At 54.8% G+C, this 27,473-nt stretch overlaps 4 protein-coding genes across 4 annotated transcripts; 3 read left to right on the top strand and 1 right to left on the bottom strand.

Moving 5' to 3' along the window:
* The first annotated feature begins 1,000 nt into the window (after positions 1–1,000).
* On the top strand, positions 1,001–5,429 carry TGME49_254500 (hypothetical protein). Its single transcript, XM_002369463.2, has 3 exons — positions 1,001–2,307; positions 3,206–4,200; positions 4,656–5,429. The coding sequence occupies exons 1-3, from the start codon at positions 1,831–1,833 to the stop codon at positions 4,942–4,944; spliced, it is 1,761 nt and encodes a 586-aa protein (XP_002369504.1). The 5' UTR covers positions 1,001–1,830; the 3' UTR covers positions 4,945–5,429.
* An 809-nt stretch (positions 5,430–6,238) lies between these two features.
* TGME49_254510 (ankyrin repeat-containing protein) lies at positions 6,239–11,602 on the bottom strand. Its single transcript, XM_018781063.1, has 6 exons — positions 11,032–11,602; positions 9,475–10,376; positions 8,173–8,490; positions 7,664–7,827; positions 7,150–7,231; positions 6,239–6,917 (listed from the first exon to the last, which is right to left on the bottom strand). Exons 1-6 carry the CDS (start codon positions 11,381–11,383, stop codon positions 6,846–6,848), a joined length of 1,890 nt encoding a protein of 629 aa, XP_018638128.1. The 5' UTR covers positions 11,384–11,602; the 3' UTR covers positions 6,239–6,845.
* Positions 11,603–12,042: 440 nt separating this feature from the next.
* On the top strand, positions 12,043–16,242 carry MED11 (mediator complex subunit MED11). The gene is made up of 5 exons (XM_002369465.2): positions 12,043–12,653; positions 13,370–13,483; positions 13,893–14,027; positions 14,658–14,726; positions 15,200–16,242. Exons 1-5 carry the CDS (start codon positions 12,585–12,587, stop codon positions 15,272–15,274), a joined length of 462 nt encoding a protein of 153 aa, XP_002369506.1. The 5' UTR covers positions 12,043–12,584; the 3' UTR covers positions 15,275–16,242.
* Positions 16,243–17,441: 1,199 nt separating this feature from the next.
* TGME49_254530 (hypothetical protein) lies at positions 17,442–27,286 on the top strand. Its single transcript, XM_018781064.1, has 8 exons — positions 17,442–20,348; positions 20,731–21,371; positions 21,768–21,923; positions 22,138–23,478; positions 23,727–23,766; positions 23,928–24,508; positions 25,404–26,180; positions 26,697–27,286. The coding sequence occupies exons 1-8, from the start codon at positions 18,519–18,521 to the stop codon at positions 26,875–26,877; spliced, it is 5,547 nt and encodes a 1,848-aa protein (XP_018638127.1). The 5' UTR covers positions 17,442–18,518; the 3' UTR covers positions 26,878–27,286.
* Positions 27,287–27,473: the final 187 nt, after the last annotated feature.

Below are 27,473 nucleotides of genomic sequence, written 5' to 3' on the forward strand. Positions count from 1 at the left end.
TAAATACTCCTTAGACGGGGGGGGTGGGGGAGGACTGGTCCCAGTGCGAGCTACTGATCCTACTAACGTCTGTGTAGGCGTTTTCTCTGGCCGGGTCCCTAGGAGTGACACAAATGATCCAGAGATCCAACGCGGAGAACAAACCTGGAGTGGGGAAGATCGCTAGACTCCGGAACAGATGTCCCTCTTTTCTTTTGACCGACATCTTTCACTGTTGATTAAAAGGTGAGGGGGAGGGAGGGGGATTCTTGTGTATGTCGGAAAGGCAACTGTGTGTCTGTTTTGCGCTGAACATTTTCCTATGAAATCTCCAGCACCAGTCCCTATGAACTCCGCGATGAAATTCTCCGTAAACTCCCTCCAGAACTGCCGTAAAGTTCCCTTGAAATATCCAGTAAAACGCTTCAGGGAGTCCCGAGGAAGAAAAACGCCCTTGAACGGCGATCGACGGCCTCGAGTTTTCTCCCGGAAGTTTTCAAGTTTTCTGCTCGTGTGAACGGAATTTATCGGTCAGATGAAAGACGCTCTGCCCTTCCTCCTTTCAGTTGCTTCTAGGAAAGACGCGAAGACCCGTTGACCGTCCGTTTCCAGCCGCTCTTCAGAGGAATTCAAGAGACTGCGCTGAGTGTACACACCTGCTTGTGTTGTGTGCCGCCGCGGCAGTGCATGCGCTTTTTTCTGGGGACTCGCGATCAACGAACGAGAGGAAAGGAGTTGAGTACGCTGTCCAGAGTTCTGTGAGCAGAAGTTGCGAGTTCAGGAAAGCGAGAAAGCTTTTTTCGTCCTTGCAGAATGGCACACCGAGCGGAGCGCTTTGGCGCAACCACTGCTGTCGCGCCCAGGAACTTGTTGCCCTTGCTTCTCTTTTTCTCTCTGAGCATGCATTTTTGCATGCGGCCTCCTTTCGCTTCCTGCTGCCTTTCACGATCCATTTGTCGTTTTGATTCTGCTGAAATGGCGCTTGCGACCAGAGTTGGCGCCTTTCTACAGCGGAGGGGATGATAGAAGGAATTTCCTTGGAAACAGTTCTGGGAGGATCTCTGTCGAGCCTCCTCCGGTTCTGGAGCTTCTGAGATTCGAGCTTTGATTGCGACTTCGTTAGTGCTCTAACTCGTGGAGACCTCTCTGCGTTCGGCTCTTTCGACTGCCAAGTCCTCTGAAGAAAGCGAACTTTAGGAACGCTTGCAGACGTCAACTCTTCCTCGTAAACTTTCTCTTTTCTCACGACTGGTTCTCTTCTTCTGTGCGGTCGCTGTCTTCTGCATCGCGTTCTTGGGCTCCTTCTGTGTTGAAGAATCTCCAGAGATTTTTGCCGGTCTTCAGTATTCTGTCAGTGTCCATGGCGTGACTAGACGGACGAGGATTTCCTCATTCTCCCTCGCTGCTGTCTCTTTCCGACTAACGGTGTTTCCTCTCTTTCTTCTCTCCTTTTACATTTGCTTCTCCGTCTGTGTCTTCTCCGCCGACATCTTCTGAGCTCCTGCTGTCCTCTCTTCACTGTGAAACACCCTAGTTTGTCCTCTTTCCGCTTCTTCTTCTTTTTCTCTGCTTCTTCTCTCTTCTCCTCACTTTTGCTTTTTTCCTCTCCCCCTGTCTCCCTCCGTCAATCAGAAAGTTCCTGTCGGCTTTTTTTTCAGATTCCCCCCAAAATACGTCGCGTTGTCCTCCACTTTGCTTTCGCTCTCTCCCCACCCATTCTTTCTTTTCTTTCTCTGCCTTGTTTCCTGCTCCTTCCTGCACCTTTGTCAGCCTTCCTTTTCCTTTTTTCATGCTGCAATTCCTGTTTATCGTTTCCGGAAATTTACACCTATTTTCCGTTTATTTTTCAAGATGGCACATTCCTATGCGGAACGCTTGGATCTGCATCTCGAGCCGTTCTATCCGTCGCTGAGTTCAGCGCAGCTCCGCCGGCGTTCTCTCTTCGCAGATCTCTTTTCTGTCTCTCCCGTGAAGACAGGCAAACCTCCGAGAGAAGCGCCTTCCTCTGCGTTTCCTTCTTCTCTCTCTGCTGCCCTCGCCGCCGACTCTCTCGACTCTTCTTCGTCTCCTGTTTCTCCGGTGAATTCCTCAGCGCATGCAGTCAAGCTGTATCACCCGCCGAGAGACGCTGTGAAGCTCAAAGGCCGAGTCCGGCCGAACGGAGTGAAGTTCAGCAGCACCGGAACGAGACTGTTTGTCGCCTCGAGAGACTCTGTGTTGCTTCTCCACTCATTCAACGTCGTCACTGAAAATCAGATACTCTCCCCGGGCGTCTCCCTCGTCCTCCCCCACAACAGCCACCCGGACGTCGTCGCACTCGCAGGACAAGTGAGCAGGAAAGATGGCGAAGGAGAAAGCAGAGACAAGAAAAAAGTCAGAGGAGAGGAGAGAGACGGAGAGGAAGACGAGAGCAAAGGGGAGGAGACGGAGTAAAACAGAGAGGAGGAAGAAAGCGAAGCGCAGAAGGAGGGCAGACAGAGAAGAAGCAGTGGGAAGGAAGGACAGAAAGAAAGAAAAGAGGAGAAGCAGACGCACATGCGTAAGGCAGCGAAGAGAGAAGGATGCAGTTAAGACCCAGGAAAAAGGCAAGATGGGAGGCAGGAAGAAGGAGAGAATGCGAGAAAAAAGAGTGGAAGTACGAGAACAGGAGAGGCATCAAACAGAGACTGTGTTTCTTCGTCTTCGGATTCGCTTGCGGCCTCTCGCTTCGGTGGAGTCGCAGGCGGTCGGCGTACGGTATGGCACTTTCAATACGTTGAAAGGTGAAGAATCTCATGGTCTGGCTGCGTTTTGAAACCTTAAGTCCGAATACATCCCCGATAGAGAAGCCAGTCCTTTCCTCTCCGACACTATGAAGAACTCGAGGGACGCGTGCCGTGCGGTGCTCCGTTTATTTGTAAACCGACCGCGACCGGTGCTTAGACAAATACACAGCAAAACACAGACACAACTTCATGTCAGAAGGCGAAGAAAAGCATGTTTTTGTGTCTCCCTCTCAGTTCCACCATCTCGCGTTACCCGCTGCATGCATGCACATTCTACATATTCTGCGCGTTTCTGCCTCATGTGTGAGGATCTGTCGCTTTCCGCGGTGTTCCCCCTGTGCTGCTTTGCGTCCGTAATCTCCTGACTGGTCGCTTGCCCTGAATTCACCTTCCGCTGATCTCCGCTTTTGTTCCCCCTCTGATCTCGACCTCCGCTTTTGTCCCCGCCACTCTCCCTCCAGGAGGCGCCTCGCCAATCGCCTTATATTCGGATATTCGACGTCCGCGTGCCCTTCAGCAAGGCGAGCAGCGCGTCGGTCCGCGACACACCAGTGCTGGAGATTTGGGGCGCGTCTGAGGAGCCTTGGTGGACGGGGAGTTGGAGCAGCAGAGGCGGCGAAATTGTTTGTGTCGATCGCAAGGACGTCCTCCACGTCGTCGAGCTCCCGGCAGCTGTCCGGACACCGCAGCGCCTGGCCATCAACATCCCGGCGGCCCAGCAGGTGATCGGCGTCCGTCCTGCGTCTCTCGCGGCTTCGGGAACTTCTGCCTCCTCGAGAGCGACCGAGAACGCAAAAAGCGGCTCTGGGCCTTCGACCAAGACCAACGCAACTGGAACAAAAGTCCAAACGAAGGGTGGAACAGACTCTTCAGTGTCTTCTGGAAAAACGCCTTCCTTGTCTCCTTCTTCTGCTGCCTCTTCGTCTTCATCTTCGTCTTCGTCTTCATCTTCCTCTGCTTCTGCATCTTCTTCTGCCTCGTCTTCTGCCTCGTCTTCGGCCTCTTCTTCGCAGATTCAGAGGTCGTCTTCGTCCGCTGTGTCAAGGCGGCAGGAGAGTGCGTTGGCCTCGAGGTGGATAACGCGGAGACAGTTGAGAGGCGTGACGAACGCGATGGCGTTCGCTGCATCCGGCAAAGCGCTGTTGCTCGGTCAAGAAGACGGCTCTCTGCATGCGCTTCCTGCGGATCCGCTCCTGCCTCTGGCAGAGACTCCGTTCGTCCTTCCCTCGCTGCACCCAGGCGGTGTGACTTGCGTCGCTTCGGACCCCACAGATTCCTTTGTCGCTTCGGGAGGGAACGACCAGCTCGTGAACCTCTTGCATGCAGAGACGCTCGCGGTCGTCGGCTCTCTTGGGCGCACTGAGGGATCTGTGCAGACGCTCGCCTTCTCCTGCGACGGCCGCCTCCTCGGCTGGGGATGCAGAGAACACAAAGGAGGAGGCAGCGCCGAAGACCGGTACGCGAGAGCATGGAAGCATGGGGGGAGCAGGGGGGGAGGAGGGGGAGGGGAAGAGAGAAAGGAGAGAACGGAGAGAACGAAGATCACGGAGAGACGAAGGAAGAGCGAAGGAAAAGAAAGGAAGAAAGAGAGCAAAGGGGAGAGGGAGAGGGAGACCGACAACGAGAGACACACAAACCTACAACTCGGAAGCGTAACCAAAAGAACAAGAACGCAAACGAAGCTCCTCTAAGCCTCAGGGGAAACGAAACATACATCGTTGCGGGAAGGCACATGCACTCAAGGAGGAGAACATGTCTATCCTGTCGCTTTTGCCTCGTCTTCAATTCCTCTCTCTGTGGCTTTCTACGCGCGTACAGATATACAAATGTGTACATGCATATCTGTGGCTTTACGTAGCTGTTGCTTTCTGTCACTGTCTTTTTTATCTGTTCGTTGTCTGTTTCTTTCAGCACCGCGGCGTCTCGCAGCAGTTCTGAGCCTCTGGCCTCGGGTGACGGCGAGTCGTTTCTGACTCTTGCAGGGACAGATCCCTGCGAAATTTACTTTCAGCATCCGACCGCGGCGCCCGTCGCTTCTGTCGCTTTCCATCCTTCGCGGTACATCTGCGCCTTCGCGACAGAGGCCGAGTTCCAGGCTCAGCAGGCGGAGACGCCGCGAGGCGCAGGGGCAAGTTACTGGGCCAAGCAAAGCGCCGGCGCAAGCGCTGTGCATCCTCTGGGCATTCTCACCTTCGAGTGAACGCGCGCGAGACGCGACTGAATTTCACTGCAAATTTGCGCCGCTCCCTACAGCGTTTTCGATCGACGCAAGGCCTATGGAGAAGGCCCCAGGGCGGCCCAAACCGCGGTCGCCACTGTCGCATGCAAACAAAGGGAAAATCCAAGTCCGAAGACCCAGTTTGTGTTCCCCGGAATACCATCCGTCTCGTCTGTGGAAGAAAACTTGAGGGAGTGCTGCAGGAGCAAGGAGAGAAATCCATGCATTTACGTACATGCATATATATATATATATATATATATATAAATGCCTGCATGTCTGCGTATCCATGCATATATATTTTGTATTTATATATATATATATATATATATCATCATGCATGTACATTTATGTACACATCATTGTGAATTGTGCTTTTTCTTGGCTCTCTGGAGCGTCAACTCGCTCGTGGCGCGGTCTCTCTGGAAACTGCGAGTGGTAAAGAAGAGCGAACAGCAAGGCGATAACCGCAAGCACTGCGCGACGCGAGTTGCATGCGTCTGACCGTTGTTCATTCTTCGAAAGCCGCCTCCGGTGCACAGGCACTCGGTCTTGCCTCACTCTTCTCCGTCTCTCCGTCGCCTCCTGCTCAAGGTCCCGCTGCTGCGCTTTCTGTCTCCTATCGATTTCTCTCCTTGTCGACTCGACATGGCTTCGTTTCAGAAGGAACTTCCAGTTACACGGCAGACGCGCGTCCGTCGCAAACCCGACATCTCGACGGCTTTCTGCAGAAGGAACTGCGCTTTGTGCCGCCTGGTTCGACATGCCATTCATCCCACTGTCTCTCTAGAGACAGCTGTCTCGCAACACTCAGGAACGCAACGAGAGACCGAAAACGAACTACGAAAAAGCGCCTCCCGTGCTTCATGAGGGGCGGCGTCTACATGTGTACACATGCATACAGATGTCCATATGTCCAAACTTCTGTACGGAGACAGAATTTAAACAAATATTTATATATATATATATATATATATATTTATATATATATATTTATATATATATATTTATATATATATATATATATATATATATATTTATATACATTTACATATATATATTTATATATATTTATATATGTAAATGTAAATGTATAAATAGATGGATGTGCGAGTATAAGTGTTTATGTGTCGAGCCATACATCGTTAAAGGACTTTTGACTTGCTTGTCTGTCTCCAGATATATATAAAAATATATATATATATATATGTATATATATATATATATGGGAGAAGATACATTTGCGTGATTTGCCGTTTCTTGTTTACACGAGTGAACGCGCATGCCAATCTGGAGGTGTGGCGTCTGCTGGGTCTCTTGGCAGATCTGGACGCCATTTTGGGGCCTGCGGGGCAAGGGTCTCTGTGTGTTTGCGTCGCGACGACTGCGTCGAGTTCCTCCAAGATGTTTGCTTCTCTTCTACGCGATCCACTGAGACTGATCCTCACCGCGAAGAGTCGCGTTCGCGCATCGTTCAGGCGCCTCTCCCTTCGCACATTTGCATGCAGAAAAAACGCAAACGCTGAGTGCACACAACGGCTGGTTCACGAGGCCGCCAGAGCCGCCCGTTTCACTCAACTGAAGCTTCATTTGTTTCAAAACACAGACCAAGAGGCCTCCCATCCTGAAACGCGAATCGGTAACTCTTTAATCGAATCGCAACTGCATGTCCTTCTTCGCTTCGTTTTGAGACCTCGAGGCCGGTCGACGCCCCAGGCTCTCAGCATTCATCGAGGTCTGCTTGTCTCACTCTGCGCGTCCGATGATCCCGGGTCCCCGCTGCCTGGCCTGTTGATTCTTTTTTCCATTCGCTGCGCTTTGCTCGGACTTTCGCTGGCCTTCGTGCTCGTCTTCACCTCCACCTTCCGCGGTTCATGGCCGCATCATCTCCACGCGCAACGGACCATCACAAAGTCTCTGGACGAGAACTCCGGGAGGTGAAGTTCTGCTTCCGCCTGAGTGGGGGGAGAAAGAAGGAAAACGAACGACCGCATGCAGAGACAAAACACACAGACATCTGCTTTTTTTTCGCTCCCAGCTCCTCGCGGTACGACCTGGCTGGGGGACTGACGACGCGAAAGAGAGAACCTGGAAGTTGCGTCGGGACGCCGCATGCACATCGCTCTGCCTGTGCGTGGAGAGAGATCAGCGGGCAAAGCAGACCACAGAGGGCGGCATGAAACTCACGTCTGTCTTGTCGACGAAAGGATTCGAAAAATACTCCTCCGGCGGCGACCGCTCCTCGCACTTGAGGCCTCGCCGTCGGAGCCTGTGCAAGACCAGCAAACCGCAGAACCGAAAACCGAAGCAAAGTGAAGGAAACGGAACGAGATTTTTGTCTTCCCGAAGGATATCGAATTCTCTACGAAACATGCGGCTTTAGAAGACTCCGCAAACCCAGCCTGCGGAAAAGCATTTCTCCCCTGCAGCACAGCCGCTGCTCTTTCACACTCCCGAGATTGGCAAGTTCGAAACGAAATGCCCTTGCACGCTTTTCCAAGTACACACACACACATAGAACAGGACAGAAATGTACAGATCCAGAAACAAAGGCTCCAAAACAAGCATGCAACCAAACATGCATCCACATGTATTTATATATATATATATATATATATGTATATGTATGTATATCCTGCGCATCGGTGTATGAGAGGGCAGCTTCTCACGGGTGAACATACTGCCCTTTGTAGAGACTCACGCGTCGACGAATTCGCCTGCGCCTTGACGGTGGAGACGATGGACGTAGTAGAAAGTCCCCGCAGGTTTCTTCAGCAGAGACGCCACGACCTCCACGAGCGGTGGAAGCATTTTCCGATCGTAGAGCAAGTCGCTCCCCAAGATGAAGTCGAATTGCTGCAGCGTCTGAGCAGCATACCGAACGATGCGACCAAAACAAAGAAGGGAACAGAAGAATCTCGCACAATGACCGGACATGTTTGCGTTTTTCTGGTCAATCTCTTTCATGTTTTTGTGGTTCGCTCGCTTTTGTCTTCCTCGTAGTTCTGGCGTTCGCTGCCGTTTACTATCTCTTCTTCTTCCTCTTCAGGGCCTCCCATAGGCGCCCGAGTCCGGTCGTTTCTTGCACTCGAGGTCGTTCCTCCCTCTGTCTCACTCTTTGCGCCTCTTTGTCCAGTGTCCTTCGAAAGTCTGGGCTACTCTGCATCTGCCGTCTCCCTCTGGTTCTGCGTTTTTTTCTGCCTTTCGTACCTCTTTCTCCTCGCCGTCTCCCTCGAAGGCTTCTCGCTTCGGCGATCCCTCAGCGACTCTCGGCCATGTGCGGTTCTCAGTCCAATCGAGTGCGAGGATGCATGCGCGCTGGGCGCGCCCTGCTTTGGTCCAGGTGTCTCCTTTTCCTCGCGAAAAGCCATTTGCAGAAAGGCCTTTTTCGAGGTTCCTCAAGGTGTGGGGAAACACGTCACTCTGCACAAAGACCGAAAGCGCCTCGGGCGCATGCAGCGCAGCCGCCAAGCCCATCAAGCCGCAGCCTGCGCCGAGTTCCAGCACCGAGGCGCCCGCGAAGCGCCCCTGAGAGCGACGCAGACGCCGCATTCAGAGACACAACAAAACGGAAAATGAGGGACATGCGGAGACGGAGGGGACGCAGTCTGACAGAGACAGAGAGAGAGACAGAGAGAGACAGAGAGAGAGACAGAGACAGGTCTCGAGACTTGAGAAACAGATGGACATATCCGGCGCAAAGACGGAGACGCAAAGAAGCAACAATAAAAATAATCTCGGCAGGTCCGGAGACAGGCAGCGAGACGCAGACAAGACAACACAAAGAGGAACAGGCAGCGTCCAAAGACAGAAAATGACCGTGTCTGCAGAGGCGCGCGATTCAGCTGGCGACCAAAAAAGAGAAAGTCGCGTCGGAAACGGCAGAACAAAATATGTGCGGGAACCGTTTTCGTATCTGTCTGTTTACGCTAGCTGAACGTCGCGCCTCTCAAGTGCCAAGGGGTAACACAATACAACTTGGATCCGGTTAACAAAGACCTTCAACATGTAAACCAGTAGTCCAACTCGCAATACACACTCCTCAAAAAAAGCTTATGAATACTCCTGCCTCAGAGATGAGTACTCCCAGTACGATGGTACTGATCGGACTAGATTCGGAGTCGTAGTTTTCTCTCGCTGTTAATACAAGTGATAACAGTAGTCCATGTATTACGCCTAGAACGCGGAAGCGTCTACTCTGTCCTCTGCATACGAAACGAGAGAATGCCTCCACAGCCTCACAGGCTAAGTGAATCCATCAAAACATCTAAACACAGAGCCTTACTCTACAAGGAGACGCAACAGAACGGTGCATGCATACAAATACATACCTACATTCATATGTAATAACAAGACATACATACAAATATATATTTATATATATACATATGCATATATATATATATATAAATATATTTATCGTTGAATGGGTCTCCAGATCTCTCTCCGCGTTTGGCGCCTGGCGTCTCGATATTTTTGCGTTTTTCTTTAGAACGTTCCCTGCGGGTGTACCTTTTTGCTTAGCTCGGCCATCCACTGGGCGCCAATGACGGCGGCGCTCCAGAGGTGAAGGCCTGTGGTATCGTCGGTTGCGGCGTTGTCTCCAAACGCTTGGCCTGTCCAATCGAGTCCGATTTCTCTGCACTTTATGATTACACTTTCCTCGTCTTCTTCTCCAGTCCCCTCTTCCCCCTTCGTCCTCGGCACCTTCTCGCCGTTCTCTGTCGCTTTTCTCGCGTTGTCTGCCGCCGCCTCCGGTCGCCGCTGTCGCGCTGTCGGCGCCCCCAGCTGAATCGCATGCGTGACTTCCTGCACTAGGCAACTCGCTGCCGCGCATGCATCTGCAGAACCTGGAGAACGCTCCATCAGAGTTGGGCGCGACGGTGTTCCCGGCACTGCGGCGCCGACGCTGCTGGCCTCGCTGAGCGCTTCACCCGCGTCTTCTCTCGACTGCGAGGCAGGCTGATACGTCTCTTCGAGAGCCTTTGCCGAGTAGTGCTCCAGGAGCAGCTGAAGAATCTCCATGTTCCCCGCGTTGAAACCTTCAGAAATGGCACTCTTGCCGACCTTGTTCTGGGCAAGGACGTCGACGACGAACGCACCCGCAGACGGAGGAGACGCCGCAGCTCCTGAAGACGAAGCTCCTGAAGACGAAGCTCCTGAAGACGAAGCTCCTGAAGAAGAAGCTGCTGAAGAAGAAGCTCCTGAAGAAGAAGCTCCTGAAGACGAAGCTCCTGAAGACGAAGCTCCTGAAGAAGAAGCTCCTGAAGAAGAAGCTCCTGAAGACGAAGCAGATGCAGAGTCGCTGGGAGGCGACGAAGAGTCGAGAAGGAGCTTCACGATTGCCAGCTTCTGATTTGTCACAGCCCAGTGGAGAGGTGTGTTGCCCATGTTGTTCGCCAGATGTCTGGCACCTGAGAAAAGAGAAAAAGGAGGGAGGGACATCGACAAGGAAACCAACGAGAGAGAAGAACGGAATGGACGCACTTCACACATGACCGCTGGCATCCGTGGTCAAGTATGCATGCTCCCAGCTGATCGTGTAAACGTAAAAAAGCGCTTGTCTGCATGCATGCAGATCGAGGTGAAGATATATATAAATATATATATATATATATATATATGTATATATGCATGTATGTATCCGAGTTGTTCTCCAAAAGGGGAGACGCAGATACACAGCTAGATATTAGGAGGTACAGAGAAACGTACATTTACAGGTCGAGACACCATGTCCATGGGGGGGCATGCGACTAGGCATCTACCAGCTCTGGTGAAGCCGCCGCGGTAACACAGTCCTGTAGACCTACTCAAGTTCGAGAGAGTCTTCTCCTTTTGAAGCCGGAAGGGATGCAAGGAGAGGCAGAAGGCGAAAAAAGGAGACGAAAGACGGGCAGGAGGAAGCGACGACAAATATCAGAAGAAGACTCTGGTTGAGCTGGAGAAGAGAAAGGGTGTGGAGAGGCACTGCGCGAGAAGGCGCAAATGAACGAGACTCAGAGGACAGGCTGGTGACACTCACAGAGGAGAGCGATGCCGAGCAAATACGAGACAAGAGGAAGGACTTGCCTTTTTGAATGAGGAATTTCGCGATTTCTTCTTCACCATTTGCGGCGGCCATGTGCAATGCCGTTTGCCCAGTCACAGGGTCCTGAAGGTCAACGACGCGGGCGTTGCTTCCGTCATGGCCGCAGCTGCATGCCGGCGCCTGCGAGTCGTTCCTCTTCGCTTTCTTCTCTCTGTTTCCAGTCTCGGCCAGGAAGCGACAGAGACTGTGAGGCTCCTCGAACTCCGCCTTCAGCGCCGCGAGGGTAGTCTCCAGATCTGCGGCATCGCCGACGCGCGCTGCGTAGATGAAGTCGTCCACCATCTCCTCGACCTTTGCGCGTCGCGCCGCGCTAAAAGCCGCGGGGGCCGCCATGAGCGTGAGCGACAAGAGAGAGAAGAAGAACGGGAAGAAGAAGACGAAGAATACGAAGAAGACGAAGAAGAAAGGCAGAAAAGACGTTAAACGAGAACAAGGATGTAACCTTTTAGAGAGTAACGAAAGAGGAACACCCCACAAATCTCGAAGCTTTTTCAGGCTCCCAGCACAGAAAAGTCGAGACAGCGGTGCGCAGGCGAGCGGAAGAAAACTGAATTCCGTCCTCGAATGCCGAACTGTTTCTACGCTCGCTCGACCTACCAGAGGGTCTCAAGCAAATCGCTTTCTTCGAGTCCTTCGACTCTCTCATGAGAAAAGAAGCTTCTCTTCGCCGCAGTCGTCGCCTCGCGCGCTGCGAAAAACCGGTGTCTCTCTAGGCTCAAGTGAGGCTGCAGAGTTCCTTTCTGCTGTGGAACAAAGAGGAGACTCAGCTGGACTTGGAGACTTTTTTTAAGTCTCTTGCGTCAACGAAACGCACCGCCAAGGGAAGTAGTCCGCCTGAAGGAAAGGAGTTCCTCCACCCATCGACCGAGGCGCTCTCCAACCGTTTAGACTCTAAGCCGTAACTTCTGTCCTGTTTATTCACCGGGCGACTTTTCTCAGAGTGTCTTAGACGCGGCCGTGCTGTGTGTGCAGCAGCGCCGCAACTCTGTGTTCCCCGGAGAAATTGAACTTCTTCTTTTTGAAAGCAGCAGGATTTTTTCCAAGTATTGTTGCCGTCGCTGTCGTCCGTCTCTTGCGAGTCTCTCCACCTCTGCTTCCTCGTCGTTTCTCTGGGTGCGTAGCTTCTTCCACGCGTCGGCGCATCTCTCTGTCTTTTTCCTTCGCCCTTCCTTCCCCGGACTTGGCGGTCTGACAGAGGTCTCTCGTTCGTTGACTCCGCAGTTGACGAAACGGAGGAAAACAGGAAGGCAGAGACACAAGGCGAAGAAGTTCATGTTCTGACAATCTTGGAGAGACGGCGTCTCCTCTTCTTGTTCTTCTGCGGTGTCTTGTTGCTTCTCTCGTGCTCTCTTCCTCTTCGAGTTCCTTTCTTGCCCGTCCACTTCACTTCTCTCTCCTTCCCTTACGGCTGATCTCGTCGTCTGTTCTCTCTCCAGTCTCCCTTGGATCGGTCGGCGCGAGCCGTTCTCCTTCTCTCTGCACCGTTCCGTCGCTGCTTGCCGACGACTTCCTTCTTCTCCACTCTTCTCTCGCCATGGCTTCTTCCAAACCGGGAGGCGCCTCCAAAGCAGGCGTTGATGCTGTGCAGGAAATCAGCATGATGGTAGGCACTGAATCCAAGCGCCTCACGCGAGACACAGGTTTCTGCTTTGTCTCCGTTTTCTCCACCGGTTCCTCTCCGTTCTCACTCTCCCCTCTCCTCACTCGTTTCCTTCGCTCGTCTGTCGATTGTCTTCTCCGCTCTCCTTCATGTTCGCTTGCGCGCTCGCTCGACCTGTTCCGCGCTCCAACCTCTTGCCGCGCGTCTTTCCACTAAGCGCGCGCGTCTGGCTCCTTCCTCGAGTTCCTTTGCTCCTCTTGACTCAAACTGAGAACCTCGACGACTGCAGACACTCTCTCTCCGTTTCTCGCCGTCGTATTTCTCTCGCTCTTTCAGCGTGGTGACAACCTCTCTCGCCTTCGCTTCCAGCGTCCTGCGTCTGCAGGGAAGCTTGCACCTCTGTTCCTTCAGTAATGGCTCGAACGAGTCCCCGGAAAGATGTTTGTTCCCTCTCGAGTGGACACTGCCGCTCCCCGGACCGCGCGCGCGAAGCAAGAGCTGAAACGAAGCGTCAAAAGCGCATTCTGTTCACCTGACTCGTCACAGTCACGCATCCCTACGCAACTCTTCCTTCGAGTTCACCTCGCTAGACAGTCCTTCTCTGAGTCCTGCTCCTTTTCGTCGCGTTTCGCCTCTTTTTTGTCTCCTTCGTGTGTCGCGTTTGTATCGCGCGCTTCCTCGTTTTGTTTCTCCTTTCTCGCTCTCCTCTTTGTCTCCAGGCCCGGGAGGTGGAACAACAGCAAGACACTCTCGCCTCGCAGATTCAGAGAGTCTCCACAAAAATTCGCAGCAACGCCATCAACGTCAAGCGCAACGAAGCCGCTCTCGAAATGGTAATTTCCTCTCTTTTCTTCGCAGCAGCCTACCCCAGTGAAAAACAAGATATTTTCACAGCCTATGTGTACACAGACGCAACGGCGAGGAGGAAGGCTCCGTTCCTTGAACTGCCTCTTCGCCGCTGCTCTGTCTTTATCTCTCCCTTCGTTCTCTCCCTCTTCGGTCTCTGTTCGTCCTCCTTTTCATCTTGGATTTCTCGTCTCCCCTTTTCTCCTTTCTCTCTTCTCTCTGTCTCCTTTCCTTCTCTCTTTCGCCTTTGCACTTCTCTTTCGTGACTCATCTTCTGTCGCGTTTCTCTGTTCTCGAGTCTCTTGCCTGTATTACTCCTTCTGGTGTTTTGTCGCCGCGTTTTCGCCGCCTTTCCTACTCCCATTGTTACTCGCTTGCCTTCGTTGCTGCATGCAGCTGAAGGACGCAGGCCCTCAGGCCGTGACGTATCAGCAAGTTGCGCGGCTCTTCATTTTATCGCCGGCACCGAAGCTGGAAACCTCGCTGCGAAAGCACAGCGCGGAACTCGAGCAAGAGGCAACGAAACTCGAGGTAGGAAACGCGCATGCAGGAGGGAAATTTGGGCGCTGAACGCGTCCAGCAATCCAGTTGGAAAGCGGTCAAAGAGACTACAGACGATCGCCTGTGTCTCCTGCAGTTCTGGAATGCACTGCAGTGCGTATAAGGGGGCTACTGATATATTCGCACAGTCGAAACGATATGTAAACGCGCAGATGCAAATGCATTCAGGCAGATAGACGCTCACACCTCTACATATGAATAAATGCATATATATATATATATATATATATATATATGTCTGTATATAGTTATGTGTGTGTGTGAATGTTCAATCAAAAGAGTCTGTCTGTGGGTCGATGCATGTAGACCTGTGATCAGAGCCTGTAGGCGAAGCACTATATCTTTTTGGCTACGCGTTTTTCTCTTTTTCGTTGGCGGCCAAGGCAGCGAGGTTTCGTTCCACGACAGGTTCGCGCTCTGAGTGTGAGAGGCGACTTGTTTTGTCGTGAGTTCTTCCATCAGGCCCTCTGCCTCCTGCTGTGAGAGCGAAATTGCCTGAGCTTCACTTGGTGTCGCGCCACTTGACGAGACACGGCTGACTCCCGCGTTTGTGCTTCACATCTGTTTTACATTTGTTTCGCTTTTTTCGCTTTTACTCAGGGACTCAAGGACCAGTTGGTCTCCAGGCTGAAGGGCGTCGACGCCCAGGCTGCGGAACTGAGGAAGAGCGTGAGCGGTGCCTTGTGTCTTTCTCCTCTTGTTCTGTGCCTCTCCAGCTAGACCATAACTAAAAGCTCTCTCTTCTTTCCACTTGTCTGTCTCGCGTTCGGCGTTACTGTGCTTTAGCTTTAGCGTTCGGGAGCTGCGCGAATGTTCTCTCTCCGTCTGTCCTCTCTGTTTTTCTTGTGCTCGCTTCTTAGCCAACGCCCGACGCATTTCCCACAGACTCGCGGGACTTTCCGCCTCTCAGACTGGGGTCTCGAGTTCCGGATTTCAGGTTTTCCTTGTTGCAGCCGAGCGTAGGTTTGATTTGTGTTGTTCTCTGCTTGCCGTACCAAGAGCGCGGACTCGCGCCTCTTGTGCTTCTCTCCCCTCGCCGTCTTCGCTTTCTCTGTCGTTGCGTTTTGAGAGCGCCTTCCTATGTCGTGCGCTGAGAACGCATTTCCTCTTCATTTTCTCCGTTTTCTCCGGTTTTTTTGCAGTTTCAGCAGACAATCGCGCAGGCTCTGCAGGCGCAGCGAGGCCCCGCAGCCGCAGACTCGGCGCCAGGCTCTTGAACGCTTCCCTTTTCGCTCTCCAGAACGCGATGGCCAAGGCAGAGAAAGCGCCTCAGTGCCAAACGCGTAGCCAGCGCGTCCACCTCTGGGTGAAGGTGTGAACGAGCGAAAAAATACGTACAACCACGAATATGTGTGGGGACTGGAGAGGACAGGTGTGAAGGAGGGTCGTGTCTGGCGTCTGCGTAGAGAGGGGCGCGTGCGATTTCAGTTGAAGCTCTTTATTTGTTTCTTCCACAAATTCGCGCTTTGCATGCGGAAGTGCGCGGCATTCGCGAGACGGAAGCAGTGCTCTGTCAAAGAAAAAACTCCAAGAAAAGGCATGGGGAAGACACCCTGAGGAGCCGAGCGGCCCAGCAGTTTGGGGTGTACGTACACGTGGCGGACTGCCTTGTAGCTCGTCAGGCAGACGAGGAGAGCCGTCGGTGGAAGGCGGCGAAGACAACGAAACTCGGCAGAAAAGCGTGTGTACCTGGGCCGTTGGCGTCTAAAGAGAAAGCCGCGCTTCAACTTGGAGTTCACCGCAAATCGGAATTCGTCCGTTTGCCGCAGGAGAGCTCGGAAGAGCTACCTCGAGAGACATCGAGGAAGCAAATGCATCAATGGAGTGCTCCGCTCACCGCACTTGGACCAGCTGGTCTCAACGTTCAAGCTTTCACACGGCCATTATACAAACACTCTGCATGTACAATTATAATTCTCTTTGCATGGCTACATATATAGAAATCACTATAAACATTGATATATATATATATATATACATATATAGATGTATATGGCGACTCAGGATTCCTGTTTGTAGCTTTTTACAGGCCAAAGAGCGGTTCGAGCTGCTCCGTGACAGTGCCCTCGTGGCGATTCGCATTATACATACTAACATTTTTTTCGTTTTGAAAAAAGAGTCCAGTAGAGGTGCACCCAGAGGAGACGGTTTCCACGAGGAACTTTGGAAACTTTTGTAACGAGGCCTCGAACACGAGTTCCCCCGAGAAACGACTGGAGTAATATGCCAATACTGCGGTAGGAAGGCGACCTTCTGCTTCCTCTGCAAATTACAATAACTTTGGTTCATCGCATTCGTCGTTCCAATGAAGGGTGAACCCACGTTTTTCTTCAGCTGGAGAACTCCGAAAGACGCTTTTCGTCTTGGGAACTGGCCGACAAGAGGTCGGAGTGTCTGTACACCTGAACATCTCGGTGTGTGTCAGTCGGTAGGTCAGAAAGGAAGCAGCAAGCTTTTCTTTTGCTTTCCGCTGGTGAGCGAGAGTCGGCGAGGCAACTCCTTTGCAGTGGGCCAGAGATAACTGAATGTGAAAGAGACTTTGTTCCAAAGGTGCGAGGCGCGCATGCTGATGGAGGAAAGTCTCTGCTCCTCTGGGTGTTCGAAAGGTGAGGCAGTCGACGCCTGTACAGACACCGGGAGCTGGCGCGTGTGTGGGTGGAGGCAGCTGACTGTTCGGAGGGGTCTTGCCTGTTGCTCTGCAGAAGACGAGAAAAACTACTGAGCATCCCGAGGAACTGTGGTCTTGAATAGACAGATTCAACTGTAGGGATGCATACACTTGGTGCGAATCGTTTTTTCGCGTACAGAGAGTGTATAGGAGCCTAGGTGGATACTCACTCACCTCGAGGTAGTAGTAGAGAAGCGCGAGGAGAGAAGAATGCCAACGAAAATGCACAGACGAGTGTCTGTGAAAAAGGAGACAGCTATGGCGTGGACATACACAGAAAGATGCAGACAGAGAGAAATCCGCCGAGAGAAGAGGATTCTTTATATTTTGACTGCGTCGTCTGGCGCTCATTCCAGGTCATGTTTCTTCGTGACAGGGTGTGCGGCAAGCGACGAGAACATTTCTCTTTTCGAGAAAGCGTTCTTCGCACCGTGTTCTGAAGCAGTGACGTTCTCTAGGGGTCCTTTCTTCAACTCGAAACAGCTCGTTGAGTAATGTCTTTCGCGACTTTCCTCGCCTGTTTCAGTCATGCGCATGCAGTCCGCGGAGTCACGCATGCGGCTTCTGTGGAGAGTGTCTCGACACCTGAGTCGAAATCGGGAGGAAAACGTTCTTGGGGCGGCGAAGAGAGCGCTTGAAAATGGGATCTCTCGAACAATTTGTGGAGATGCAAGTCGGTTTTTTCTGTCTGTTTTCTTCTCCTTCTGGAGCAAGGACGGAAGGAGAAGCTCCCCTGTTTTTCTCAGCGAGAACTGCGTAGATGCCGTGTCTCGTCAACCAGAAGCGACAAAAACGGGCAAACAGTGCCGTCTCGGCCTCTGAATCGAAAGTTTCTTTAGCTGCGAGTTCAGTCTTCTCTCTCTCTCTTCCAATGTCGCTTGCTTTGTCTTTCGTTTGCTGCCCTGCCTCGCAGTGTCGCTTCTCCTCTCCTTGCCTTGTCGCATCCAGAGGCTTCTGCGCCTCGCCTGTCTCCAGTCGCAGGGCCCCTGGCCCCCCGAGCTCTGTTTCTTGTCTTTTCCTCCTTGTCTCTTCTTTCTAAGGAGCTCCCTCCCCCATGTCGCCTTGCTCCTCCGCGCTTGCTCAGACACATCTCGGTGCCTGCAGTCACTCTCTGCCTCTGTTTATCGGGAGTTTTCCTTCGGCTCTTTCTCTAGGTCCTTCCAGCTTCTCTGTCCACAGTTAGTTGTCTCCTCTCGTCTTCTTCTCCTCTTCAGCCGTCGTCGGCTCTCCCACACAACTCTCCGTCTCGCCACCATTTCTCTCTCTTCTCCTTTCTTCTCCCCTCCCCTGGATCCTCCGTGACGTCGGCGATAAAGCGCATTCCTCTTTTCATGTGCCTCTCTTCTTCTCCCCTCTCTGCTCTGCTCTTCTTCTCCTCTCTGTGATCAGCTGTTCTTCCGCGTCCTCCGCGTCCGTCTCTCTGTTCCTTTCTCTGCTTCCCTTCCTCTCCTCCAGAGCGCTCCCTCCGTCGCTCTCCTTCTCGCGGCTGCTCGCTACTCCGGCAGCTCCATCCTCTTCGCTTCTTCGGCTGCTCGACGCGTCTAGCGCGCGCGCCACCGGTGCATGCAGCGACTGTGCGCGAAAGATCCAAGTCTGTGCAAGTGCTCGCAGAAAGCCGGAAGCGGTGGCCATGCGCGGGGAGACAAACAAAAACGTCCGAGAAATGACGTGAGCGGCGCGACTGAAGACGAGAAAGGGACAACGCCGACGCAGACGCACCACGCGGACGCGACGCGGGAGGTGTCTCGATACCGGCGAAGGAGTCTCCTTCCTCGGCGATTCAGACGGACACAATGAGGGAGACGTTGAGCTCTTCTCTGAGGTCTATGCCTCACAGACGATGTCGACCCTCCTCTTCGTTGAGCTGGCCTCGTCTCTCTGTCTCTCGTTTCTCTCATTGTGCTCTTCTCCCTACTCTTTCTTCACCCTCTCCCCAGTTGCCATCCATCTCTCTCTCGTCTTCCTCTTCATCTTCCTCTTCTTCGTCTTCCTCTTCTTCGTCTTCTTCATCTTCGTCTTCTTCTTCTTCGTTTTCTTCTTCATCGTCCTCTTTTGCTTCTTTCTCGCTGTCGTTTTCTCCTTTGTGTTCGCTTGCGTTCCGCTGTCCTCCCTCTGCTCCTGCAGCCTTTCGTTTTTCTTCTTCGCCGTCGCCTGGGTCTCTTCAGTGTGGGCCAGAGCGAAGCGCGAAGCCTCTGCACTTTCCGCGCTCAGCCATCGGGGTGTCCAGACACTTTGGCTCGAGCCCAGCCGCTTCCGCTGCACCGTTTGAAGACTTCGACTTCACCTTTTGCCCTCCGACGCGCCGGCGTTGGAGGCCGCCGAGACGCCCGCGCTCCGCTGCTCCTGCTTGTGCAGGCTTGCGCGACGACGAGGCTTCGGTGCGTTTTCGGTCATCTGCTTTCCCTGAGTCAGAGCCTGCGCACAGTGTCCGGGAGAAAGCGTCGCGCGTCACAAATGCAGCGGAAGAGGAAGAGGTCGAAGAGACAGCGAGGGAACTGCCATACGGCTATGCGACGCTTGACCAACTGCAGGGTCGCTGGGTGCGTCTCGCGCTGAAGAACGTCTTGGCCAGAACGCGACGACGCAGAGCCAAGTCTCTCTCTTCTTCTTCGTCCTGGTCGTCTTGCGATGCTGACGATCTCCGCGAGCGAGGCGCCGGAGACGACGCGTCTCTCACGCTTCTCTCAGACGTCTCCGTGCTGGACAAACTCCCCGTCTGGTGGACAGGAGGCCGCGAGGAGGCGCCGACCGCCGCCGCGTCTGAGGCAGAGAGCGAGGATGTCTGCGGTGCGTCTCCGGCGGGGAACGCGACGTGGAAAGGCGAAGCGAAGATGCCCACGGAGACGGAGAACGCCTCAGACGAAGACGGAGGCGAAAGAAGCGACATGCGGCAGAGCGAGCCCCGGGGAGAGCGAGACATGGAGAACACGAGTGACGCGCGGCCGTGGGCTGGGGTGTACGTACACCCAAAGTGCGTGAGGACTCTGGAGAAGCTGGAGCGGCTGCTGCCGCGCATGGCGGCCCACGACGTGTGTTTGTGTCTGCGGTACTTAGCTGACGCGGAGCTTCTGGCGCTCCCCGTGAGTCTCGCGTGTATGTACACCTTGCGGCAGAAGGCGGAGGAGCTGTCGGCGCGGGAGATCGGCGTCGTCTGCGGGACTTTGAGCAACTCGTTTTTCCGTCGCATCTCTGCACAGCTGGCCCGAGAGGCGCGTCTTTCGTCCGGAGAGGCGCGCGCGAGGAAGACGCATTTCCAGTCTCCTCCGAGGTTTCCACGCAGCATCTCCGAGTCGCGAGACTCCCGCGAACGCGCCGCCCGCCGCCCATGCCAAGCCACGCCCAAGGCGGTCGCGAGAGGCTTCGAGGAGACAGCGAAGCTCGGCGAGCAAGCCGAAACCGAGGCCGAAGCTGCAGGAGAGAAGAGACGGCTCGGGGAGCGGGAGGCCGAAGAGGACATGAAGCCAGCGGGGACTCTAGGAAAGCGATGGACGGCAGAGGGAGACTCCGAGAACGCGCGACGACAGCGACAGCTGCTCGAGGCGCTCCTCGGAGAGAAAGAATTGACTTTGAGAAAGCTGAAGCAAGTCGTGAGAGCCAAGTGCCATGATCTCCACCATGCCGATGTGAGAAGCGAAAGATAATTTCCCCAAGGCATGCGACGATGCCGCGCACCCGAGAGACGGCGCAGTTTGGGAGGAAGAGGAAACACACACTGAAACGCAAATGAGATATTCTTCGAATATGCACATGGATATCTACTCGCATATTTGTACATACATTACATATGTAAACGTACAGAGATGCATATACTAACTCCACATATACAGATAAATATATATATATATATATATATATATATGTGTGCAGTACAAAAGCGGAGCGAGAAGAGTTTTTGCCTTTGTGATTGTGGTCGATTTCTTGCGTTAAGTTCACGGACGCCCGGATGTGTTTTCTTCCTTGCCGCACTGTCATTTTTTATGTCGCCTCTCGGTGTCTTCTTCGCAGGATGTTTGCACTGTCCTCTGGACCTTCCACGGTCACGGCCTTCTCTCGCCTTCGCTTCTGTCCGCAGTGCGGCGTCTCCTTATGGAGCGCTTGAGAAAGCATCCCGACACGATCTCCGCGACCGCGTCTGGCCTTCCGGCGTCTGTCTCTTCGTCCTCTTCTCTTTCTCCTTGTTCTTCTTCTGAATTTATGCAGTCGCTTCTGCCTCGCCACGTCGCGAGTCTCGTCGCGCTTTTCCTCCGGACTGGGACGCTCGACCGCGAGCTGTTCAGAGCGTTGTGGGGTGCATGTTTGTCGGAGATTCCTGCGTCGTCCTTCTCGGCGAAATGCCCGTCCTCGCCTGACTCGACCTCTGGCGGCCTCGGTCTGCGTGCGCCTCTGCTGGTCGACTGCGAGGCCGCGACAGCAAGAGAAAACGCGCAGACGAGGAACGCGCGAGCCGTCGGTTTGTGGCTGGCAGCGCGACTGCAAGAGAAAGATCTCGCGCGCTTCACCGAAGGCCTTCTCTCTGTCACGAGTCCTCTGGGCGGCGGCCCGGGTGTGGGGTCTGCGCGAGAAGAGACAAAAGAAGAGACGCGTTGGAAAGAAGAAGAACGCGTTCTCGCGACGGCCCTGCAACTGGCGGCAGCTCGCAAGCACCTGTAAGGCGACAGAAGGAACTTGGTGTGGATGGTGGAAGGTTGAAGTCGGCCACAGGCCTTGTTTTGCGCATGGGCCCGAGAAACACGCTGTAGGTTCGCTGGCTTGTTCGGGGGCTCTTCAGCTTTTCTCGGTTGTCTCTTTTCTCGCTTGTCTCGTTTCTCGCTTGTCGCTTCTGTCGCTGTCTTCTCTGTCCGCTCTCGCACCTCCTGGGGTCTTTGTTTTGCGCGTCACGCGCAGCCGAATCGCGGGGGCTCTCACACGAGTCTGACGGCGTTAGGGGGACGCCTGGACATCGGGGGAGAACTTCGTAGTTTGCCGCTGAGAGGCAGTTGTCTCTACGCGTCTTTCCAGTCACGAACGATTCGCGAGCCGCGCCGCTGGTGCGTGACTCTCAGGTTGCTCTCTGGATCGACCCTCTCGACGCTCCTCTTTGGCTTCGCGGCGCTAGGGAGTCAGCTTCCTGGGGTGTACGTACACCCAGATTTGGCCTTCAGGGCGTCGACGCGCTTCGCCTGGAAATCCGCCGAGTTTCCGCTCGCAGCCCAAGCGCAGTAAGGCGACAAGCGTGGAGTGACTCGCGCGCAGACGACTCTTGAACTAAATAGCTCGAGCTTCCTTCCCGCGCTTCAGTCTCTACTCGCCTTTCAACACCCCTTTGCTTCAATGCTCTTTTGCTCTCAACGATCTTTTTCTTTCAGGCCTCTGTCGGACTTCGAGGCCTTCATGTCTGTGTGGTTTCCTTTGCTTCTTTTCACTTGTTCGCAGGTTTCTGTGTGCGCTGCCTGCTCTTTCTGGTTCTCTGCCGCCGGATCCGCTCCTCGTCTCTGCCCTCGCGTCCTCTCTGACTCAGGCTCTCGGCTCCTCTGTCTCGAGTTCCTCGCCGGGCCTTCTGCCGCTCCTCTCTCTCTCGTGGGTCGCCGTCGCGGCTCTCTTGTCTCTCTTTCAACGCTCGTCCGCAGCGCATGCAGTCGCTGCGGCTGCTAACCGCGAGCGGCACCGCCACCTCCTCGACATCCTTCGTCACCTCCCTTCTTCCGCTTCTTCCGCTTCTTCCGCTTCTTCCGCTTCTTCTGGTTTTTCCGCTTCTTCCGCTTCTTCCGCTTCTTCTGGTTCTTCTGGTGCTTCCGGTTCTTCTGGTTCTTCTTCTCGCGTCTCCCTGTGCTCCTCTGCGTCGTCTCCCTGTATTTTTTCGAGTGCTGTCGCCGACGCTGCTGATCCTTCCTTTGCTCTTGCTTCCTCTCCTCTCGGCGCTTCCACGCATTCAGCCGAGGCGCCAGTGGAGACGGACCAGAAACGTCTCTGCGTCGAGGACGCGTCCGGCGACCCGGCGGCGCACTCCCGCATGAGCTGTGGGGTTTCTGAGGGCTCGGCCACACCTCCAAGTGTCTCCCTGGTCTCTGCGGAGGCCTCTTCGTCTTCATCCTCTGTGGCCGGCATCGATGTTTCCTCTCTCCAGTTCCTCGACCCTCCGCCGGTGCCATCGTCCGTTCTGCGGCACGCAGAAGCTGAACAGCATCTGCTCGCGTTGAGAGACACCCTGGAGGTGACGACGGAGGCTCTGACCTTCCCGGCAGCGGCGCCTGTCTTCTCTCGGAAGGGCCATGACCCTCGAGAAGGCCGTTGCCCAGAGACGTTGCGCCAGGGTGACTGCACACATCTTTTCAAAGACCTCGATGCGTGCTCTGTCTTCGCGCAGGCTGTCTTGTGGACGCAAGTCGCCGCAGCTGCCTGCAGCGCTCAAGCCTCTGAGAAACTCGTCTGCGGCGCCCTGGGGTGTGTCCGGAACCTCCTGGGCGCACCCGAGAGCCGCGGCGCCCTCGCAGGCAGCTGCCGAGCGGCCGCGGCCGCGGTCGTAGGGCTCCAGAGCCCTGAGACGCAAGTGGCGGCGGGCGTTCGGTCGCGGCTGCTGTCGCTCGCCGCGCTCTGGCACAACGTCAGTACCCTGAGATGCAGAGATTCTGGAGTGATTTATCCATTGGTGGAGGCTGTCGACGCGGTCGCGGAAGCTGCCGGGGCGACCCCACAGTCCCCGCCGAGTTCTGAGGTGTCTCCGTTCGCCCGCGATGCCCTCGCAACGGTCTCCGGGGGGGAACACCCGCTCACCACGTAGGCGATGGAGCAACGGTTGTACCACTGGCGTCTGTCTCCTTCACATGCAAGCCAGGATGGCGTGTCAAAGTGTAGGGGTAAAAGGGATGTCCAGGTACTTGCCGACGATGAAGGACGTAAAGGAAATTCGAAAAACGGGTGCTTTTCTCTCGGTTTTGCAGTTCGAAATCAGTATGTCTGCCACGCGACTCGCGAACGTCTTGACTTCCCCAACCTCTTCTGTCTCGCTTTTCTCTCCAATGCAGGCTCTTCGTCGATCTCCTGCTGTCTGCATGCGAACTCCAGGTAAGGCGCCCACACCCGCAAACAGAGCGAGAGGCGAGTCTCACTAAAAACAGGCGTGTGGCATTTGCTCCCTGGAGATCTCTTGTAGCTCTCCTTCTCCTCTCAAATCGCTTCTGCATACACAATCTCCTTTCTGCCTCTTCCCTACCTCTCCCCTTCAGGTCCTGGATCTGCTCGCGGCCTCGACCAAATACTTGCTTCTCCAGAGAGCCGTCGACTCTCTGCCGACTCTGTCGTCTTCGTCGCTGCTGCTGCTGCTCCAGAGCGCGCTGCTCCTGGCTGCTGAGGCCGCGACTGAGGTGCCGACGAGTGCACTGCCACAGCGGCGTCCTCTTCGCCCAGCGAGCCAGCAACTGGATGCTTTTCTCGAGGCCTCAACTGCCGCGCCCCGCGCTCGGCTAGCCAACGCTGAGGTGTACGGTCACCTCCTCCCATGTGTGATGTGCGAGGCAGCGCGGCGGTTCCGGGCCGGAGCGTACATCCCTCCGGCGCGGGAGCTGCCTCTGTGGCTCCTGGCCAGGCGCCTTCTGCTTGGGCCGCCGTTTCCTGCTTTGTTTGCGTCGGGAGAGCGGACGGAGGAGGCGCTCCGATCAGTTGGCTCGGGCAGCAGGCGGGTGCAGGCGGTGGGGCCTGTGCAGCTCGCGTGGAACGTCCACGAGCGGCAAGGCGTCCGCGCCTTCCTCAAACACTTGGAGTGGCGTGAGGCGGCTGCTTCGGTGGACGCCTGCGTTCAAAGCAACCGGTAAACAACAGGGACAAGGGTGGCTGGCGCGGAGTTGCGTCGCGTCTTGCGGTGCCTGCAATTGTGTCTCTCTTTGTTCACGGAGATTTCCAGACTCTCAGTGTGTTGCCGACGCTTCCTCCAAAGCAGTCTGCTGTCTGGAGTGTCTGGCGAACAGCTTTGACAGCGACGCTGATGTGTGAGCTTTTCCTTGGAAGTCCTTGGAAGCGCCCTGTGAATTCTTTCGGCGCCTGCGTGTCTGGCGACGAGTCGACGCGACGGCGAGCCGTTGCTTTCTGCAGTTAGCCTGACTCAACTTCGAGGTCGGGGCATGCGACGGAAGCTGCATCTATCGTGTCTTTTTGATACGACGCTTTCAAGACGTCCGCTTGCTTCCCCATTTGTGAGGTGGCGTCATGAAGCTCCTGTCTTTGCCGCAGCAGAGGACCAGGAAGCTGCGGAGGACGCAGCGCATGTCTCACTATAGGCGGTCTCGTGTTTGTGTGGAGACTCGAGGTTTCTTCGAGGAGCGGCATGCGCTTTTTCAGCTCATACGCGTTTCGCTTTCATTGTTACGCAAAGGGAAACACCTAGGACTGTAGCCTGAGGAGCGCATGTAACGCCCCTCCTAAAAGAAGAGGCGTCGTTCCGGTTTTCATTGCGCGTGCTCTGCAGAGAGACAGTGTCTCTTGAGGCTCACGTCCCTGGTCTGACCTTTGGCATCCTCATCCTGCCAGTGCGAAAAGTTTTGTGACAGTTTTTTCTCTTCAGCGGCAGGCTCGTGGGGACTGCTTGCGGCGGGATTGGCCTCTCCGCGTTCCGGTCTCTGCCTCCTCTCTTTCACTTCTGCTTTGTCTCGGTCCATGTTCTTCCTCGGCATTCGCTTCTTCTGTTCCACCTGTCTCTTTGCGTTCAGCCTGCCGGCTCTCCTTCCGCTTCTCTATTCGCCTTCGCCGGTATTCTCGCCGGCACTGCCTCGCTCTCGCAGCCGCGCCTGTCAAGCGTCGGCGCCTGCGGATCCGTCCAGAGCAGGTCGCCCAGACTTGCAACGGCAAAGCCGCTCAGAATTCCACGGTCACGACGTCGGCGACTGCTGCTGGGTAGCTCGGCCTTCGTGGGCGTCGCGCTGGGTGTCTGCAGTCGCCAACGCCTTTGCGACTGCATGCAGTCGAACTCGAAACCTGGCTGGCGTTGAGGCTTCCTTCCGGGGACGAAGCGTCCGGCCTCTGCATGCAGTCGACCCGCAGAGCGAGTTCGAAGCGGAAGCAGCTACAGACACACTTCACCCAAGCCGCGGAGGCAGTCTGATGCAGGCGAGGCAGGGCAGCGGGCCTGGCGCTCGCGTCGACGAGGCAGAGCAGCAGAGGCAGCAAGCGGCAGGCGACACAGACGAGGACGCGATAGCTCAAGCGATTGCAGCTGAGGTGGACAGACGCGGTAGAGGAGACAGAGGGGAGACGGGGGGAGAGGAAGGGGGTAGGGGGTCGGTCGCCAAGGGGGCTGGCGCGGCGACGAAGGCAAATCGTTTCGTTGTTCTGCTGGCTCTGGAGGCGGCCAGGACGGCGACCAGGCCGAGTTCTGAGCTCCGTGTGACCCTCGGCCAGTGCGTTGTTGAAGGCACACAGATGGACGGAATCGCTCGCTGGGGAGACGGTCGCGTCTGGGGCGTTTTGCTGGACAGAGAAGAATTTTGGTAGGCTCTGTGTAGAGAGGCCAGCCTGGCGAGGATGCGCATCATGAGTAGAGACGTTGGAGCTCCATCCGGTTCTCAGGCAGAACCGGTGCGAGGTCGTTCTCACTTGACGACTGACGATTTTCCGGACCTCCGGCTGCGCGGAAATGCACCGACTTGCGCAGTTGAATAACTCTTCCCTGAACAGGGCTGAGATAGGGAATCCGGAACTCCGCTCTTGTCGTGTATACGCCGACAGCGACTTGGTGGACAGCAGTCGTGAAGAGTGACCTTGTGCGCGTAGAATAGTGCGTGCTTCCGTGAAACGCGCTCCGGGCCTGAAAGCGAAGTAGAGAGAAACCGCGGCCGAAGAGTGCCAAGGATGCTGAATGAAAGTCGTTCACGAGGTGGTGACGCCTGGCGAAAAGGCGCGAAATGTCGCTCTGACGCCTTTCGAAACGCTGGAGGAGTGAGCCAGGTTTCGGACGCGTCACCAGTCGGCGTTTTCGGTCTGTGTTGCTCTTCTGTGACTTGCAGGTACCGGAGCATCCAGTCCTCGCAGCCTCGAGGTCGCGACGCTAAGCCATCCGCTGTGCTTCAGCTGTACGTACACTTGGTGACTCGGCTCGGTCGCTGTGGCGTCGCGATTGTCAGGCGGCAAACCCCGCGTGACGTGGCGGACGTTTTGGAGGTTCTTCAGACCTCTTCTGCGATTTAACCGGCGCCCCAGGTTCTCGGTTGCTTCACGGAGGAGGCGAAACGTTGACAAAACCTGCTGCTGCGCTCTGTCTCTTCAGAGGCGCGGTCTTCCAGAGCTTCAGATGCTTCAAGCAAGCCTCTGGGAGTCGGTCTGGGAGGCCCCGAAGGTTCACTTGTCACTGGCGTGAGGGCAACCTTTGGGGCATGGCCTCTGTGGTCTGCTCGGTTCTTAGACGTAGTGCGGTTCCTCACATTCAGCGCTTTGTTGACTCTCCCCAGTTTAATTGGCCGATGCAAGAACGCGTCGCGCGGGACTTCAGAGCTTGCGTTGCCGTCGTTTCTAGATTCAACCTGCATGCATCTCGTTGCGTCCGGACGCCGTGATCGTGTCAGGTCCTGAGAGCGGCATGTGGTAATGCGTTGTCGGCATTCACTCAGGACAATCGGCGCCAACCGCCAACTCTGACTCTCTAGGCGCATGGCGCAGACACCCAGAAATAAACGCACAATCGCGCTTATCATATATATATATATATATATATAGATAGATAGATAGATAGATAGATAGATAGAGATATAGATATATGTATATATGCATATGTATATATATATATA

Source organism: Toxoplasma gondii, chromosome III (assembly GCF_000006565.2).
Source record: "Toxoplasma gondii ME49 chromosome III, whole genome shotgun sequence".
Taxonomy (NCBI): domain Eukaryota; phylum Apicomplexa; class Conoidasida; order Eucoccidiorida; family Sarcocystidae; genus Toxoplasma; species Toxoplasma gondii.

Coding starts and splice junctions, on each gene's coding strand:
- TGME49_254500 (XM_002369463.2), top strand. CDS start 1,831: ATGGCACATTCCTATGCGGAACGCTTGGATCTGCATCTCGAGCCGTTC. Junction 2,308..3,205: donor TCGTCGCACTCGCAGGACAA/GTGAGCAGGAAA, acceptor CTCTCCCTCCAG/GAGGCGCCTCGCCAATCGCC. Junction 4,201..4,655: donor GGAGGCAGCGCCGAAGACCG/GTACGCGAGAGC, acceptor TGTTTCTTTCAG/CACCGCGGCGTCTCGCAGCA.
- TGME49_254510 (XM_018781063.1), bottom strand. CDS start 11,383: ATGGCGGCCCCCGCGGCTTTTAGCGCGGCGCGACGCGCAAAGGTCGAG. Junction 10,377..11,031: donor GAAATTCCTCATTCAAAAAG/GCAAGTCCTTCC, acceptor CTCTTTTCTCAG/GTGCCAGACATCTGGCGAAC. Junction 7,232..7,663: donor GCAGGCGAATTCGTCGACGC/GTGAGTCTCTAC, acceptor GGTCTTGCACAG/GCTCCGACGGCGAGGCCTCA.
- MED11 (XM_002369465.2), top strand. CDS start 12,585: ATGGCTTCTTCCAAACCGGGAGGCGCCTCCAAAGCAGGCGTTGATGCT. Junction 12,654..13,369: donor TGCAGGAAATCAGCATGATG/GTAGGCACTGAA, acceptor CTTTGTCTCCAG/GCCCGGGAGGTGGAACAACA. Junction 14,028..14,657: donor AAGAGGCAACGAAACTCGAG/GTAGGAAACGCG, acceptor GCTTTTACTCAG/GGACTCAAGGACCAGTTGGT.
- TGME49_254530 (XM_018781064.1), top strand. CDS start 18,519: ATGAGGGAGACGTTGAGCTCTTCTCTGAGGTCTATGCCTCACAGACGA. Junction 21,924..22,137: donor CCGCTCGCAGCCCAAGCGCA/GTAAGGCGACAA, acceptor ACTTGTTCGCAG/GTTTCTGTGTGCGCTGCCTG. Junction 26,181..26,696: donor CTGGACAGAGAAGAATTTTG/GTAGGCTCTGTG, acceptor TGTGACTTGCAG/GTACCGGAGCATCCAGTCCT.